General features: G+C 40.1%; 1 protein-coding gene across 1 annotated transcript; it reads right to left on the bottom strand.

The window, feature by feature from the left end:
* Positions 1–2,347: 2,347 nt before the first annotated feature.
* On the bottom strand, positions 2,348–13,876 carry yju2b (YJU2 splicing factor homolog B). Its single transcript, XM_079807783.1, has 10 exons — positions 13,801–13,876; positions 13,320–13,361; positions 12,991–13,044; positions 12,821–12,903; positions 12,671–12,726; positions 8,271–8,331; positions 8,031–8,173; positions 3,299–3,471; positions 3,075–3,213; positions 2,348–2,883 (listed from the first exon to the last, which is right to left on the bottom strand). The coding sequence occupies exons 2-10, from the start codon at positions 13,320–13,322 to the stop codon at positions 2,471–2,473; spliced, it is 1,125 nt and encodes a 374-aa protein (XP_079663909.1). The 5' UTR covers positions 13,323–13,361; positions 13,801–13,876; the 3' UTR covers positions 2,348–2,470.
* Positions 13,877–17,775: the final 3,899 nt, after the last annotated feature.

Genomic DNA, 17,775 nt, shown 5'->3' with positions numbered 1-17,775 from the left:
CTCACCACAGTGGCTCTACAATAATTTTACGAAGCGACGACAATAGTTTTTGTGCGCAAAAAAAAATCTAAATAACGACTTTATTCAACCTCTTCTTGTCTTCCGTGTGTGCCTCCAGGACGCATGCGCGAGAATATGATGAAGCGCCGGGTTCAGGAATTCAAGAAATCCACACTTTAGCCCCATTTTGAGCACTACGCCGAGACCTAAAGCACGATCAATGTAGAATTCAACAGCTTAGATACGCACGTCTTCCTCTGCTTGTAAACAAATCGCTTCTGGGTCATGTGTCCGAACGCCGGATCTGCGTAATATTCTCGCGCATGCGTTGTGGAGGCACACACGGAAGACAAGAACAAGTTGGATAAAGGCGTTTGTTTTTTTTTTTGCGCACAAAAACTATTGTCGTCGCATCGTAAAATTATTGTAGAGCCACTGTGGTGAGATGGACTTTGTAAAGACGTTTTAAGTGCCTTTTATGGGTCTTGGGAGTGTAAATGTACTGAATGCCAATGGAGGCCTATCTGAAGCCTTTCTCAGCCATCAGCTTTCGACAAAAATATCTTCATTTGTGTTCCGAAGATGAACGGAGGTCTTACGGGTGTCAAACGACATGAGGGTGAGTAATTAGTGACAGAATTTTCATTTTTGAGTGAACTAACCCTTTAAGTGCCATTCTTTGTCCTTTTCTCAAACAAAAGCTTAACTGATTCGAGCCGATTCGAAAGACCGCTGTTCGTCAGCTTCTTTGTTTACAAGTAGCAAGCGGAACTGCGGCAACTCTGCCGTCATTATGTTAAGCCCGCCCACCGACTCTATACACGATGTGATTGGCCTGACCAGAGTTTGGGTTTTCCTGCTCGCAAGCCAACGGAGAGTTGCTAGACTACCCTGGCTGCAAATTAGATTTGCGTCTAGATTTCTAGGCTAGATTGCATACACAAAGCCGAAATAAATACTAACTCTGTGACTGTAGGCCTACCTTAAACCCAACCTCAACCTTACTACAGTGTTGGAATCCCATTCTGATAGATAGTGTTACTTTTTGTCATGATTGAATTCATTCACGTTTCTGAACTCTGAACTGAACTCACGAAGCCTGCACTTTTCTTGACAGGATTGATTGAGGTCAGGTGACCAGTGAAATTGGTGTTGGGGTGGGGTTTGCACTTAAAGGGTTAGTTCACCCAAAAATGAAAATTCTGTCATTAATTACTCACCCTCATGTCGTTCGACACCCGTAAGACCTCCGTTCATCTTCGGAACACAAATTAAGATATTTTTGTTGAAAGCTGATGGCTGAGAAAGGCTTCAGATAGGCCTCCATTGGCATTCAGTACATTTACACTCCCAAGACCCATAAAAGGCACTTAAAACGTCGTTACAAAGTCCATCTCAACACAGTGGCTCTACAATAATTTTACGAAGCGACGACAATAGTTTTTGTGCACACAAAAAAATCTAAATAACGACTTTTTTCAACCTCTTCTTGTCTTCCATGTATGCCTCCACGACGCATGCGCGAGAATATGACGTACCGCCGGCGTTCGGGAATCCATGAAATGCACACTTTAGTCGCATTTGAGCACTACGCCGAGACCTAAAGCACGATCAATGTAGAATTCAACAGCTTAGATACGCGTGTCTTCCTCTGCTTGTAAACAAATCGCTTCTGGGTCATGTGTCCGAACGCTGGATCTGCGTAATATTCTCGCGCATGCGTCGTGGAGGCCTACACGGAAGACAAGAACAAGTTGGATAAAGGCGTTATTTAGATTTTTTTTTGCGCACAAAATCTATTGTTGTCTCATCGTAAAATTATTGTAGAGCCACTGTGGTGAGATGGACTTTGTAACGACGTTTTAAGTGCCTTTTATGGGTCTTGTGAGTGTAAATGTACTGAATGCCAATGGAGGCCTATCTGAAGCCTTTCTCAGCCATCAGCTTTCAACAAAAAATATCTTCATTTGTGTTCCGAAGATGAACGGAGGACTTGCGGGTGTCGAACGACAAGAGGGTGAGTAATTAATGACAGAATTTTCATTTTTGGGTGAACTAACCCTTTAACTGATTTACATTAAAAACATCACACAAATACACACACCCCCTCCGTCTGAATATACCTAGTATATAGTCAGCTAAAAACAGTATGTGAAAATAGTATATTCAAATTCATAATAGGCAAAAATTACACAGATGACCTAAACTTGCGAGATTCTGAAGTGTGCATCTGATGGACACTTTACTATCCCATGAGGCCACGGGAGAGGAGTTGTGAATGGCAGTGAAGTGACCGTGGTTTGTTACTGTGCTTGTCAATAAAGCAAATCAATAAACTAAGATCAATTCTCAAGGCTTGAAAGTTTCAGTATGGGAGTTTATTTTTTGGTAAATAATGACTAATTGAACATAAGATGATTGACGCATGTAGGAATCACAGCTATGTTATAATTTCAATTTCGGGTCTATATCAGACCTCACTGCCCGAGTCAGAGTCACTGTAATCTGCAACCAGAGACTTTCCAGCAATGCCGTTGTCCTTCTCTGATGTAGTGCAGCTGTGAGTGTTTGTGTCCTTGCTAGCATTCACATTGTTTGTGAAAGATGATTCCCTGGGGTTTGTGTCCACATCTGCTTGGTTAGTGTCAGGAGATGATGAGTTTTCACTGTTTTCGGTCTTGCCATTTTCAGACTTTCTGCGTACCAAAACATGAGAACTGGGTATAGTAGAGCTCAGTGCTTTAGCCACGGCTGCTCCTCGACCCTGTTGGCCTAACTTTTGCAAAAGGCTTACAGCAGCTCCCCCTGCTGCTGAAGATGGCGTACTGAACCAGGAGCGAGACGAAATCTGTTTCCTTTTCGAATGCTGTCTATCATCATATGCTGGAAGAGAAAAAGATTGATCCAGATCCTCAATTTACCAATATATTTTAAGACTTTTCAATAATAAAAATTAAAAGATTAATAAAAAAATTGTAAAATAAATAAAAAGATGAAAATATAACTAAAAACAAATAAAACTGAGATTCATTCATCAATAAATACATGAAAGTAAATGGATAGGTCAGACTCACAGTCTGGACTCTGAAGGGTGAGCAGTGAGGCTAGCTTCTTATCTTCTTCTCTCTCTGGTAATAAAGGGATGGACAGGCCAGTCCTTATTCGCACTGCATTGTCTTTTTCCACCTCCTCGGCAATCACTTTCTTCTCAGTCTGTATTTGCAAACCAAAAACAGAGTGACATACAAATCTTTCATGGCAAATGCATATCTGATGCAGCGCGCAACATGTAACCCACCCTGAACTTCCTGCGGAGGGCGCTGTTTAGCTGAAAATCATCTTTCCACCCGGACTGGTGATCTTGAAGCTCATTGAGAGACGGGAGGGCGGCACGTAGCTTTTCCTTATCCTTTCCTCCGTGATCTAATTTATACATGGCATCTGTCTCCAGCTTCTCTTTCTCACTGTGCTCTATAGGAGAAAATAGGAGAAAACAGTACACTGAGCCTACATTTCTTGATGACTTATTTATGATTTTTTTTATAAATAATATTGAAAATATGGGTGAACGGATGGATAGACAAAGAGACAGACAACTAGATTAGGTCAGAGAGAGACAGACAGGTTGACAGACGGATTGACAGATGGATTGACGGATAGATAGCTGGATATATAGCTGGATATATAGCTAGATATATAGCTAGATAATATAGCTATATAGCTAGATAGATAGATAGATAGATAGATAGATAGATAGATAGATAGATAGATAGATAGATAGATAGATAGATAGATAGATAGATAGATAGATAGATAGATAGATAGATAGATAGATAGATAAAGACAGGGAGAAACACAGAGTAGGACTGCATGATACATCGAAATTATCGAAATATCACAAATGTACATGTCGCAATATGCATTTCGATTTGCTTTTAATACTTCAAAAGATTATAAAAAGCCTATGTTTCAGGTTGATACAAACTGACTGGACGCTTAATCTTATTAGGCAAAATAAGCGAAGTGGGTCCTATTCATGCACAGGAAGCCTCTCGGACAATGTGTAATCCCAATTTCAGTTCCCTCTTACGCAGCTTATTTGGCCAAATACACACAAAATTGTGTCAAAATGCCCATCTTGGTGACTATTCACGTAAACACAATCAGTTATGTCGTAAGTGGAGTAAACAGTTGAGAAAGACAGCGCGCGTGTAACAATTTATTGGATCTATGCAGCACTTAAAGTGACAGCAGCCTAATAAACCGGCTTCCATCTGAGTGCTTTAAGTTAAATCAAACAACAAAAGACAAATCACGTAATGCTCTTGACGAAATAACGTTTGTAGCTTTAATAAGAATCAGTGTATATTTCATTCATATAGTGAAGACTAACTGTGCGTTCACACCACCGCGGGCGAAAGCGTCAAAGTGGCCGGAAGTCATTCATTTTCAATGGGAGCCGGCAGCGAACTCCGGCGAGAGCAGCGTGGCGCGCCTTGGACGATTTGGGCGTCGAGAAGAGTTGAAATCAGCTCAACTTTATGGTAATGAGCTATGACGCGGTTCGGCGGCAACCAATGGGAATGTAGAAGTGCTCCGCTTGAGACAATCCCAGAGAGCGCAGTGCTGTAAACTTTGATTCCGACCACATTAGTGCCCAAGCAAAATGGAGGAGAGGTTGATCATTGCTGTGGTGGGTTTGATAAGAAGGCGCGCGACACTATTTATAGACAACATTTTCGCTCTAGAACGCTTGTTTTTCAGCGGGAAAACAATTAATTTGCTCAAAACAACACCGATTTGACCAACTGCATTAATCCTGCACTTCAACCAGGACAGTTATTGTAATGTAGGCTGCACACAAATTAATGTTAATTATAGACCAATGCTAGTAAACGTCTCCTATAAACTGCATGTTGAAATTATACTAGCACTTAACAATGAACACAAAAGCCACACCACACAAATGGCTTTTAATTGGTTTATTTCGTTAGCAAACATGTTAAGTTCTTTCAATCGATCTGGGGTTTTTTTTTACTTTCACATTTAAATGATTTCATGAGGTGATCTTATACGGTTATACCCTACATGTGCTCAGTTTTCAAAGAAAGGCCGAACAACATGATTGTTTGCTTTGCAGCCCCTTTAAATAAAGTTTAAATAAAGACCAAACATACGATCTACTTCAGAGCGGCAGTGCGTCCACAAATCTTTCTGCAGCGTCGTTGGCAGGGCGGCCAGAGCGAAGTTTGGCGCTCTTGCCGGCGGCGGTGTGAACGCACAGTGAAGGCCAATTTATACTTCTGCGTTGAGTCTACGCCGTAGGCACCTCTCCAAAAATGTAAAAACGCGTCAATTCTACGCGGACCGCAAACGCTGTGATTGGTCTGCCAGAACCCCTCCCTCAGGTCAATAAATCAATAAAATCTGCGATAGGAGTGTGTGTATGTCCAGAAATGGGATGATAGTTTCATCCTTATATCTGCTATATAACACAATATTTTGTAGTGCAGAGATTGTTTATGTTAGTGAATAAATACATAGATACGCTGTGTATAGTTTATTTATTTTCTCATTAAAACCAAAGATATTAATCAGTGATTGTATAGCAAGAACAGGGACACATTAGGGTGCATTTCGTTTTGTGATTTCAACGGAACAAATAAAGTCTCTGGCACAGCAATCGATTGAAGCGCTCGTCTGCACGAGCCACCGATACTGAAACAGCGCCACGAGCACCCGGCATGATTTCAAAAACGCATTCCAGCACCAGATCGCCTCTTATGTAACTAATCAACTACAGATGCTTAATTTGTATTACATACAACAACTCAATCTGCAAGAAAAGCCGCTATCTGACGCCATGACGGCTGCTGATACTCCGGGTGCGTCTTAATCAGCTCCCTAGTTCAGTAGTCAGGGCACTGATCAGGGAGTCAGCCCATTGACTTATGTCCTGATCAGTGCCCTGACTACTGAACCAGGGAGAACGCATGCAACGACAATGTAAACAAGCTGCTTCTTCTTCGGCATTTGCCTTTATACTGTGGGTTACCATCAACATGCCCGTAGACACTGCCAACTAGCTGTCTGCATGTGTAATTGCACATTGACGCAGACAACAACGCAGAAGTATAAATGAAAACCAACGCATAACTTGCGCCGTAGAGGATACGGCGTAGGTTCGACGCAGAAGAATAAATCAGCCTTAAGCAGTATTCAGTTTCAGTTGTTAAATAAACCTAATGTAGGCCTACCTGAAACCATAAGGCCCCGATCACACAGAACGCGTTTTTGCAGCGAAAGGCGCCTTTTTTGGATAGATTTCTGATGGCAGTGAGCATTATGCGCGCTGCTGATGCGCCCCAGGCGCCTCGCGTTTTAACCGCCTGCTGCCCCTCTCGTTTAAGAAGGAGCGCTCTGAGCGCTTGAAGTTGAAAAAAAAAATCCACTCTGAGCGGAAAGCGCCCAACGTCATCGCATTTTTTTTCTATCGGCCAATCGAATGAATGGAGAGGGGGGTCTTCCGTTGTGGTGACCGTTACCTTGATTAGACTGACAGGACAGCTGATTCGGGGGTTTCCTAGCAACATAAAAAAAAAAAACCTGCGGCGCACTGCCATTTTCTAAATGAAAAAACGTCAACAAAAAAAAAGAAAGTGCAGTCCGCCTCGCGTTTTCGAACCGGAAAAACGCGTTCTGTGTGATCGGGGCCTAAACCAGCTGGTTTACACCAGCGTTAAAATGACACTTACTTTATACTGCTACAGTAAAACACTGTTGTTCACTTTCAGAAGTTGTAGGGATGCTTTCTTCTCTTAAAAAAATAGAACGTGAAACATTTATGTTGGTTATATAATTTTCAATCGCATATTGAACAAGGCATTAATTAACGAGTTATCGCATTTTTCTTGTATGTCGTGCAGCCCAGGCAGAAAGACAAACAGGTAGATCTATAGATAGATAGATAGATAGATAGACAGACAGACAAACAAGACAGATTAAAAGGGACCTATTATGCCCCTTTTCACAAGTACTGAAATACTCTGGTGTCCCCAGTATGTGTCTGTTAAGTTCACCTCAAAATATCCCACAGTTCATTTATTATAGCTTGACAAATTTGCCCCTATTTGGCTGTGAGCAAAAATGTGCTGCCTTTGTGTGTCCCTTTAAATGCATATTAGCTGTTGCTCCCGGCCCCCTTTCCAGAAGAGGGCGGAGCCTTTACAAAATGTGCTTTGGATACTCCAGCAACAACAAAACTGGAGAATGTCACGCAGCCAAACTATCAGAAATTGTCAGTAGCGTTGTTCAGCCTTACATGTTCCAACCGGAGTCGGACTCTGATGGAAAGACTCAGGAAGAAGTTACAACTTTTAGAATGCAACTGGACATTTCTGAATGGTTAGTGGATACATTTATGTAGTCGTTGTGGAGTTAAGTTGAATATACTCTGCATCTATCAGAAACAACTTTTGTGCAAATCCAGCATTGAACTGACCCTAGCTTGTGAAACAGTCCATTGTAAAAGGATTTGCGAAAATATATATAACAACATTCTTCTGCACATCTTCATAAATTAAATTTAACCATGGTGTCCTCAGAGGCTCAGATGTCGTCGTTCGTTGGAACATCCAATAACAGAACATTTGTAATAATTTTTTTTTGGGCGCAGACATTTTATATCTTCAGCTGCTAACAGAAATGGTGGACTGCTGTGGCTCACTGAGGACGGGATCTATGCTAATAGGACAGATCGTCACCAGTCATGGGCGGGGCTTACGTAAGAGTAGGGGAAATCTGGACCGCTTGGAGAGACCGTTTATGATTTATGGGGATTATAAAAAAATTAGTGGGTGGATTTTACCATATAGGTTTACACACATTATGGACACACATCTGTGTTCAAACACCTTATAAAAGTAAATTTTGCATAATAGGTCCCCTTTAAATGAGAATTTTTGGCAATTGGGAGTATAAAAAGTCTCATTATTATTCTATAATAATAATATAAAACACAAGTTTCGCACCAGTAGTGAGTATCTGCTCATTCTCAGCCATGTCCCATCTTTCTTCCTTCCTTTGGGCTCCACTCACAATGACATAATCACAGGTGGCCGGGTCTGTCTGCATCTCTATGTAGTTCACACACAGATGGCACTTCATCTTGAACCTGTGGTACACACAAACCTACAGGTTACGACATGCTGCCTTGTGGCATACGAACTGCAGCCTGAAACTGAAAAGTAAGAGATCGGACGATACATCACCTGTATATTGGAGTAGTGTAGTAAGTTCCTACTTTCGACTTCTCTGCATTGTATCGAACCCCTTTAAAGACAAAACAAATTAGACATCCTGTTAAACATAATGGCTTTGTTTAGAATAGAGTATTGAATCTTGGTTAATTCATCACACTAGAAACAGAAAATCAAGTTGGAGAGTATTGCATTGTGGGATACATAACCAAAGCACAGTTGTATATGCACGTTTTGGAAAATGTAGTACACTATATTGCCAAAGGTGTTGGGACACCCCTCGAAATAATTGACTTTAGGTGTTCCAACCCCTTCCATGGCCATAGGTGTATAAAATCAAGTACCTAGGCATGCAGACGCATCTACAAATATCTGTGAAAGAATGGGTCGCTCTCAGGAGTTCAGTGAATTCAAGCGTGGTACCATGATAGGTTGCCAACAGTGCAATAAGTCTATTCGTGAAATTTCCTCAATACTAAATATTCCACGGTCAATTGTTAGAGGTAATATAACAAAGTGGAAACAATTGGGAACAACAGCAACTCGGCTACGAAGTGGTAGGCCAAGTAAAATCAGAGCGGGGTCAGCGCATGCTGAGGCGCACAGTGCGCAGAAGTCACCATCAATAGCTATTGACCTCCAAACTTTGTGTGGCCTCAGATTAGCTCAAGAACAGTGCGTAGAGAGCTTCATGGAGTGGGTTTCCATAGCCGAGCAGCTGCATCGAAGTCTTATGATGCAGTGGTGTAAAGCATGCCGCCTCTGGACTCTAGAGCAGTGGAGACATGTTCTCTAATGACGATTCACGCATGCCAATCCGATGGACGAGCCCGGGTTTGGCGGTTGCAAGGAGAACGGTGCTTGCCTGACTGCATTGTGCAGTGTCAATTTTGGTGGAGGGGGGATTATGGTGTGGGGTTGTTTTTCAGGGGTTGGGCTTGGCCCATTAGTTCCAGTGAAAGGAACTCTTAAAGGGTTAGTTCACCCAAAAATGAAAATTCTGTCATTAATTACTCACCCTCATGTCGTTCGACACCCATAAGACCTCCGTTCATCTTCGGAACACAAATGAAGATATTTTTGTTGAAAGCTGATGGCTGAGAAAGGCCTCAGATAGGCCTCCATTGGCAGTCAGTACATTCACACTCCCAAGACGCATAAAAGGCACTAAAAACGTCGTTACAAAGTCCATCTCACCACAGTGGCTCTAAAATAATTTTACAAAGCGACAATAGTTTTTGTGCGCAAAAAAAAAAAAAACACCTTTATCCATCTTGTTCTTGTCTTCCTTGTATGCCTCCACGACGCATGCGCGAGAATATTACGCAGATCCGGCGTTCGGACACATGACCCAGAAGCGATTTGTTTACAAGCAGAGGAAGACGTGCGTATCTAAGCTGTTGAATTCTACATTGATCGTGCTTTAGGTCTCGGCGTAGTGCTCAAAATCGGGCTAAAGTGTGCATTTCATGGATTCCCGAACGCCGGCGCTACGTCATATTCTCGCGCATGCGTCGTGGAGGCATACTCGGAAGACAAGAAGAGGTTGAATAAAGTCGTTATTTTGATTTTTTTTTTGCGCACAAAAACTTGTCGCTGCTTCGTAAAATTATTGTAGAGCCACTGTGGTGAGATGGACTTAGTAACGACGTTTTAAGTGCCTTTTATGGGTCTTGGGAGTGTAAATGTACTGAATGCCAATGGAGCCCTATCTGAGGCCTTTCTCAGCCATCAGCTTTCAACAAAAATATATTCATTTGTGTTTCGAAGATGAACGGAGGTCTTACGTGTCTCGAACGACATGAGGGTGAGTAATTAATGACAGAATTTTCATTTTTGGGTGAACTAACCCTTTAATGCTTCAGCATACCAAGACATTTTGGACAATTTCATGCTCCCAACTTTGTGAGAACAGTTTGGGGATGGCCCCTTCCTGTTCCAACATGACTGCGCACCAGTATAGAGCCCTGCGCGGGACTGTTTTCTTCATCCCGCTCCCGCCCACACCCGCCGAATTTCTGACCATTACCGCCCGCTCCCGCAACGTATGTGTTACACTCCCGCCCGCTCCCGCAATATGTATGTCCACTCCCGCCCGCACCCGCAAAACTCTGAGAATTTATTCCCGCACAATAATAGAGATGCATTGATTTTGTGTCTTCTCCCATCCCGCAGGAGAAAAAAAAACACGTATTTGTATTGATATTATTAAAGAGATTCATGGGGTTGTTTGTTTCGTTTCCCTGGCCTGCATGTAAAAAAAAAAAAAAAGACAAATACATTCAAATATAATTTCGTTTTTATCAAAAACTTTGCACATAAAAATAGACTGCTTTGCAAAACAGAAAACAGAAAAACAGATTGAGAAACAAAAAACAGATCCCAATTCGTCGGTCAGTTCTGACGTACGTCGAACGTGACCGACTGAAAGGAAACCTGAGAAAACATGCTTCAACAGAACGTAATGTGAACACAAAATAGCAAACGGACATTTAGAAACAATCCATTTCCACTCACTAAACTTCTATGTATTGTTTGTCAAAAACACCAAACAGTCAACTTGACCTGCAGGGAGTGCTGAGCGTTTTTGGTGAGGTATGATCAAGTAGCTATGTATTTGCCAGCTGCGCAATATGTGGATACATATAACGTTATACCGCATGATTTTGCCTACCAAAACAATTGAGAAACTTCTCCAAATGTCAGACTTTCCTTGCTTAGCTTTTGTGCTGTAAATACCTCGTTTGAGGTTCTTTTCTACATCATCTATTGACATCTTCTCCATCATGTCGTTAGGCAACCTCCCTATCCCGCCGATTCCCGCTGTGTTTTTTTTAGCCGCCCATTCCCGCCCGCAGCAAAATTCAAACCGCCCGCTCCCGCGAGATTTACGTTGGGTCCCGCGGGACCCGGCGGGACTCAATCCCAATGCAGCCCTCTACACCAGTGCACAAAGCAAGGTCCATAAAGACATGGGTGAGCGAGTTTGGTGTGGAGGAACTTGACTGGCCTGCACAGAGCAGGGTTTTTCCTGGGTCAAAAATGGTCTTCGGTGGTGGCTGACAGACATGGTCATCCATACACACGCACAGTAAAAAAGTACCCTACCCACGTGATCTGCAATCGCAATACTGACAATAAATTTTAAATAAATTCAAAGAAAGTTTGTAATTTTTGCTTATCTTATTTTGATACCTTATTTTTTCACTATTTACTGATAATTGTTTTGGTATATAATCATATCAATATTAAAAAGTAGTGTTAAAAAAATTAACAAATAGCCTAATTTTCTGCCATATACAATTTCATAAAATGATCAACTAGCTAATAACAACTTTTGTTCTGGGTTCACCTCACTCCAGTCTAAACTAAATGATTTATAGGCTATTTATTTTACTACACATTGTGAACATAAATAAGCTGAAAGACTGTGGATAATTAAAATTAATTCTTACACCCACTCTTGCTAAATTGGGTAAGCACACTTGTGTTCTCATTTCAGATGTGTTCAGAGTAAATGATTAAACTGATTCGTGAGTTCAGTGTTGGACAGATCAGTTGTTCAAACCAGTCGTTAAAATGACTCGGTTCAAAGGAGTCATTAGGTCGCGAATCGGACATTAGAAGACGCGCTGTGTGCGAATCCCGTCTGTTAGAACATCGCAAAAGATTTGTCAACACACAGAAAACCCTTCATAACCGGATAGGATTTGTTTCCGGTTTATTGAAAGTATGGTTTATGTCAGCTGGTCAGAGAAGAGTCAACATTTTGAGCGCAATTCACACCCAGCGGTAAATAAAGGAAAACATCGTCTGATAGCGCCACGTGCAACATGGATTCGGTCTTCCGACCTTTTGATTTTGATTAACGTAATATGTGAAATATTAGAAAAGCTTATTTTGAAGACAGAGAGTGTGCGAGCGGGGGAGGAGCTCTCTGATCGTTCTATCTGTCACTCAGTTAACGCAAGCGCAGCGGTCATCTACTACATCAATCATAAATCACAACAACTGATCAAATAAGGCTTTGGCGGGACACAAATTTGTTTTGGTGGCTGGCAAAAAAAAATTCAATGTAGGAAAACCCTGCAGAGTCCTGACCTCAACCCGATAGAACACCTTTGGGATGAATTAGAGCGGAGACTGCCAGCCAGGCCTTCTCGTCCAACATCAGTGCCTGACCTCACAAATGTGCTTCTAGAAGAATGGTCAAAAATTCCCATAAACACACTCCTAAACCTTGTGGAAAGCCTTCACAGGAGAGTCGAAGCTGTTATAGCTGCAAAGGGTGGGTTTTTGGCAATATAGTGTAGGTCCATGAATCCAATTGACAAACTATGTACAATTTACATGATATATACAGCCGAAACAGTAAGAGTAGTACAGTGTTGTGCACAACTTCAAAGTCATACCCATGCCGATATGATTCTTACAGCCATCACACCAAATATTATAAGGCATCTCAAATCTGAAAACACAAAACACAGACCGTCATCAGACGTGAATAAAAAAACAAAAAAAAAACAGCAACATTGATACTGTATACTGAGAATGAAAATTACCGGATGATGAGGATGCCCTGAGACAGTTTCCTGGCCCTCTCCCGCAGTGGGTGAGTTTTCCAGTAGCCGTTGATGGAGCCATGCTGTTATGAGAGCATAAGAAACATATTTCTGGATTCTTTTGAAATCTTTTTTTTTTAATATACAGGGCCCTATTTTAATGATCTCACCTTGGCTGGATCGAAATCTGGAGGATAGTACTTGTTCACTCCTTTACGTTCACCCTAAAACAGAGAACAAGCATTAAAATATATATATATAAAAATATATATATATTTTTTTTAAGTGTTATTGTTCACTAAAACTATGAATATTGGTTATATTGAAATGCCAACGTTACTAAAAAAAATAAACCTGAAATAAAATTAATTAAAGCTTATAGAAAATGAATAGAAATGAAAAAAGCACATAGCAAAAGGACAAAAACATTAACTAAATAAACAATATATAATAATGACAGAAATATTAATATAATAATACTAAAAAGTATGGTCCATACCATTTTTCTAGTTTAAGATCAGCTCCAGATGTGTTCAGAATACTGCAGAAGAGAACATGGTAGAAAAATTTACATTATTACAAATAATAAATATGATGTATGTATCACATTCCTATAAATTACGTGTATCCCCTAAACACTGACAAAAATACTATGGTAATACACTGTTTTATGGACCAGACTCTGCACCTAATGTATATAAAAGTACCGTGGTTATACTGTCACTGTGGTAACGCAGTACTTTTGCAGCACTAATTAAATTGCCAGTGAAAAAAAAAAAGAAAAATAATAAGTTACAAAAAACGCAAATTGACTGTAGTTGTCAGCTGATACACGATATGTCTCAAAATAACCAAAACCAGCCGAATAACATCAGACAACAACCACTGCGCAAACTGTATGTTACTTACACTACTAACACACAGAAACACATGAACATTATAAAGTAAATTAAAATAATTTCGTGTGTTAAAATACTGACCAAACAACCGTCTGCGTAAACAGCGTTTCCTCGTTGACGTCACGTCACGTCAAGTCACGCTAGAGCTGAGTGCTCCAACAGCGCCACCTGTTGAGCGGAGGACAGGACACACAGCGACGCTCTGGGACAGGTAACTTTAAATCTGTTAACGTTATTACATTTATAAAAATACACGGCTATCATATAAACAACATATCAGAACAATAGGGAAACCCTCTGAGATGGAAAAATCTGTTGTGAGGCGTAAATAACATCCTGTCGTCTACTGGCTCACATTCACTCGGAATAACCGTGACATGGTTGCCAGTTGGGATTTCACTTGCAGGTGGGCATTTTCCCGCCAGTAGTGGAACATCTCTGCAGTTTGTCTTCTGTGCATGTGTAGCCAGGTGGTCAGAAAAACTTGGACATGTAAGGGTTTTTCCAATATAGGCATGGAAAAAAACCCTTTGGAGTTTGTGTTCAACCTATTTGTGATGGAGCAATAGTGAATATAAACATATAGAGGTGAGTGCTGGTCCAGTGTGATGGAGGGATGAGAGGTGTGAGTGGATGAGAAGTGATGGAGGAGGCAGGAGCTTCTAGTGCGCTGGTCAGATTTACAGCATAAACAGCCCTTGCCTGGCGAGTTTGAGATTCCCCAGTAATTCCCACAGAATGCTTCCTAACACTGGAACGCTGCTCTTGCATTCCTGCCCGGAGCAGACGAGCCCTATATGGGCTGGCCGGGAGACCCAACGGAGATGGAATGCAAAACAACTCTGGTTAGGTCATCCATACCTTAACCATCCATGAGAAATTACCCTGATCTAACACATTATACACCTGAGCATATAGACACATTTTATTCTCTTTATAGTCATTTAGCTTGGGAAACAGGTGTTTGTCTGCAAACCAACAGGCACATATGAGACAATCTGTTGCTGGTATGATTTTTTAAATTATTATAAGTATAAAAAAAAAAGAGGATTTCTTTTATGATGATTAAGAATAATCTTATATTATGAATCAACTTGCAAAAATCTGATTTTCTTTTTTTTATTCACATTAAAAAGTCACATTAACACATTTTTAGTCTTCTTTTTAACCCTTCGCTCTGTTTTTAGGATTTACACTTTTCATTTGTACGACAATTTAATCATTTTTAAATTGTGTTTATATTATGAATTCTGACTAAACGTGAAGTATTTTGTTACATTATTTAGACGTATGAACATATAAAACTAACTATAATATCATCAATTATATGTTTATATTCATATATGTTCGTAAAATCAACTACATTTACATTTGCTTTGGCATCAATTGAGCATTACTTAATTTTTTTTATCAAAGTTAAGCATATTTGTTATTAAATTAAATTAAACATTACTTTTACCAGGATTTTGTACTTTCAATCTTAAAATATGAAAATGCATGATTAAACAATTATACAATTTTTAAAGCTATGATAATTAAACAGTCACATAATCACTTATAAACTTTTTCAATATTATGTGATGATTTTTCAAACATAATTATGTTCCTTATTTCATACTGTATCTGTGGCATCTGAGTTATTAAACAATAAAGCACACAACACAGGAGTATAGCGTCCATAATTCACTCATAAAAACTAAAATAAAAGACAATTATTGTTAGCAGTAAGCTTCTAAAATTTGTTACAAATATCAGTTTCACTGTAATAATATAAAATTAATTATTATTTAAAATAATACTTTAAAGACAACATTCGATTGTGTAGAACTATTGTGATTCATTAATATTGTGTTGTTTTGCATCTTGCCCTCAGAATTATCTAATCAGAAAACAAAGTATGAGGAATGCTGAGACTATGCACTTTCTTAAGACTAAATCCACGAGTGCATGCATAGGTGAGCTCTTGTGATTTGTACCAGACAGACAAAGCTCTTTTCCGTGGGTCCACACCTCCCTTCCATGTCACCGTGTGTTTTACAGTGTGTGAGTTAGACTGTTTTTCCACTCTGTGACTTTGATATGAGATTCCTGCCTGACTCAGACGGCCTTGAATTCCTGAGAGGGTCTTACAGGACATGCCAGAAGGGTTGCCGTGTCCCCCACTGTACTTCCATTAATAGGGTTTACTCTTTGGTGCACAAATCCTATGCAGCTTTTTTGAGGTCTTATAGTCTAACGCCACATCCACACGAAGCCAGAGCTTTCCTTAACCAATCTTTTTTTTCCCTGATCTCAAGAAATATCTGCGTACACACGAAACCACTGAAATCGACTCAAAACGAAGTAGTATACATGCCAGACCAGTATGTGGCGCTGTAATTCTGTCACAAAGATGACTAGGAGCATGCAAGTGGGGTGATGACATCATCATTTCTCAAAAAACACGGATTGGCTGTACACACGAAAATGCAAAGGTATCGTTTTCAAATTTATCCACTCTGGGACTCGGTTTAAAAAAATAGTGTTTTCAAGCTCCCAAAGCGCCGGAACCATCAGAATGAAACGCCGATACTGTAAAAAAAAAAATTACGTATACATCTAAACGTGTCTCCACGTGTACCTTATACGGTACGCCTCATACCACTGATGCATAAGGCACGCAAAATGGGAAACATTTACTTTGAGAGTTTCGAAAGTCGTCGTCTGATTGGTTGAATTCTACAGGATTTCTGGGAGACGTGTTTGACGTGTTCTTTAAAGGTCCACCAGGAAACAAATTAGGCGTGAAGCCAAACCCTCTCATGGAAGAAGAACGCCGTCGTGTTTATAACTGACAATGAGTGCTTACCAGGATCAACTAAATGCTGGATTATAAAAAAGCATGTGAAGTTCAGGGCGTACACCCTTTAAAAGATGTCCGAAAGTTTTACTTGAGGCACTTATAGTGGAAACGACTGGTTTCACACAGGTCTTTTATTGTTGGGACATTGCCCCTAAACGTGGCGCTGAACAAAATGAACTGTGATTGGTTGCTTTACATGTCAGTCGGAAGGTCTGTCTGCGCAAGACTAATTATTATTACAGAAAATTAGCATGATAAGTAGCTACTTTTATGCATATCAAAGGTCTGTATCCTTCCCTCAAATTAATGATTTTGACTTCCACCTCAGAGGTCCAACTCGATCTCATTAGAAAACGTGGGGTGGTGATTTTGTTTGAATTTGTACGATGTGATTCATACGGAAACGTATGATTTTAGAAAAAATTTAAGCATGAAGGTCCACCCTGAAACCTATCCATCAGTGGGACATAAGCAGATGGTATGAATATGTGCAAATGAGACTATTATGAATTGGTACGAATTAGTCACAAATTCGCCAAAATGTAAAAAAGTTAAGAATTGCCATGAGAATGTGTTTGACAGTCCAACAACTAAAATATAATATAATTTTGATGTGATCTGATAAATTATGTTGAACTATGTTTAATTATCAAATAACTTTAATAATTTAATTAACATAACATTTAACCTTTGTCTTTTGTATTCCACCCTGTAATGATTTCCCCTTCATTGCCAAAACAATCCTTAAAATTGTGACATCTAAGCAGTGAAATCAAACTATTTCTTTCCTTAATTTACATGAAAATGTAAACTGACCATAACTACAAAAGAACATTAAAGGAGCTGTATGTAGGACTGTGGCCAAAACTGGTACCGCAATCACTTTCAAATTACTGTAGAGCGGTGTATCCCCTCTCCCCCTCCCCTGACTCGAGGTTGCCAGCTAGGCTGCAGGATCCAGCAGGAACGTAGGCTGCTACACGGAGCTTTCAATGGCAAGTGATGAGTCCTACACAGTACGTTTTTTTTTCTTTCTGTTAATTATGTTTATGCTTCAAGAGCGATGTTTTGTGAAGTAATTATGAATCGCAAAAATTTACTAATGGCGATTAGCCAAATATAATCGTAAATATGAACGCTCGTATGTGACAGTACATTCCCACATGAAAAAATACCATAGTAAAATTACAGCAAAGCTAAATAACATTAGCAAT

Source organism: Gobio gobio (assembly GCF_949357685.1).
Source record: "Gobio gobio genome assembly, chromosome: 24".
Lineage (NCBI taxonomy): Eukaryota > Metazoa > Chordata > Actinopteri > Cypriniformes > Gobionidae > Gobio > Gobio gobio.
The sequence above is the reverse complement of the archived record's forward strand: the minus strand, read 5'-3'. Positions and strand labels throughout refer to the sequence as shown.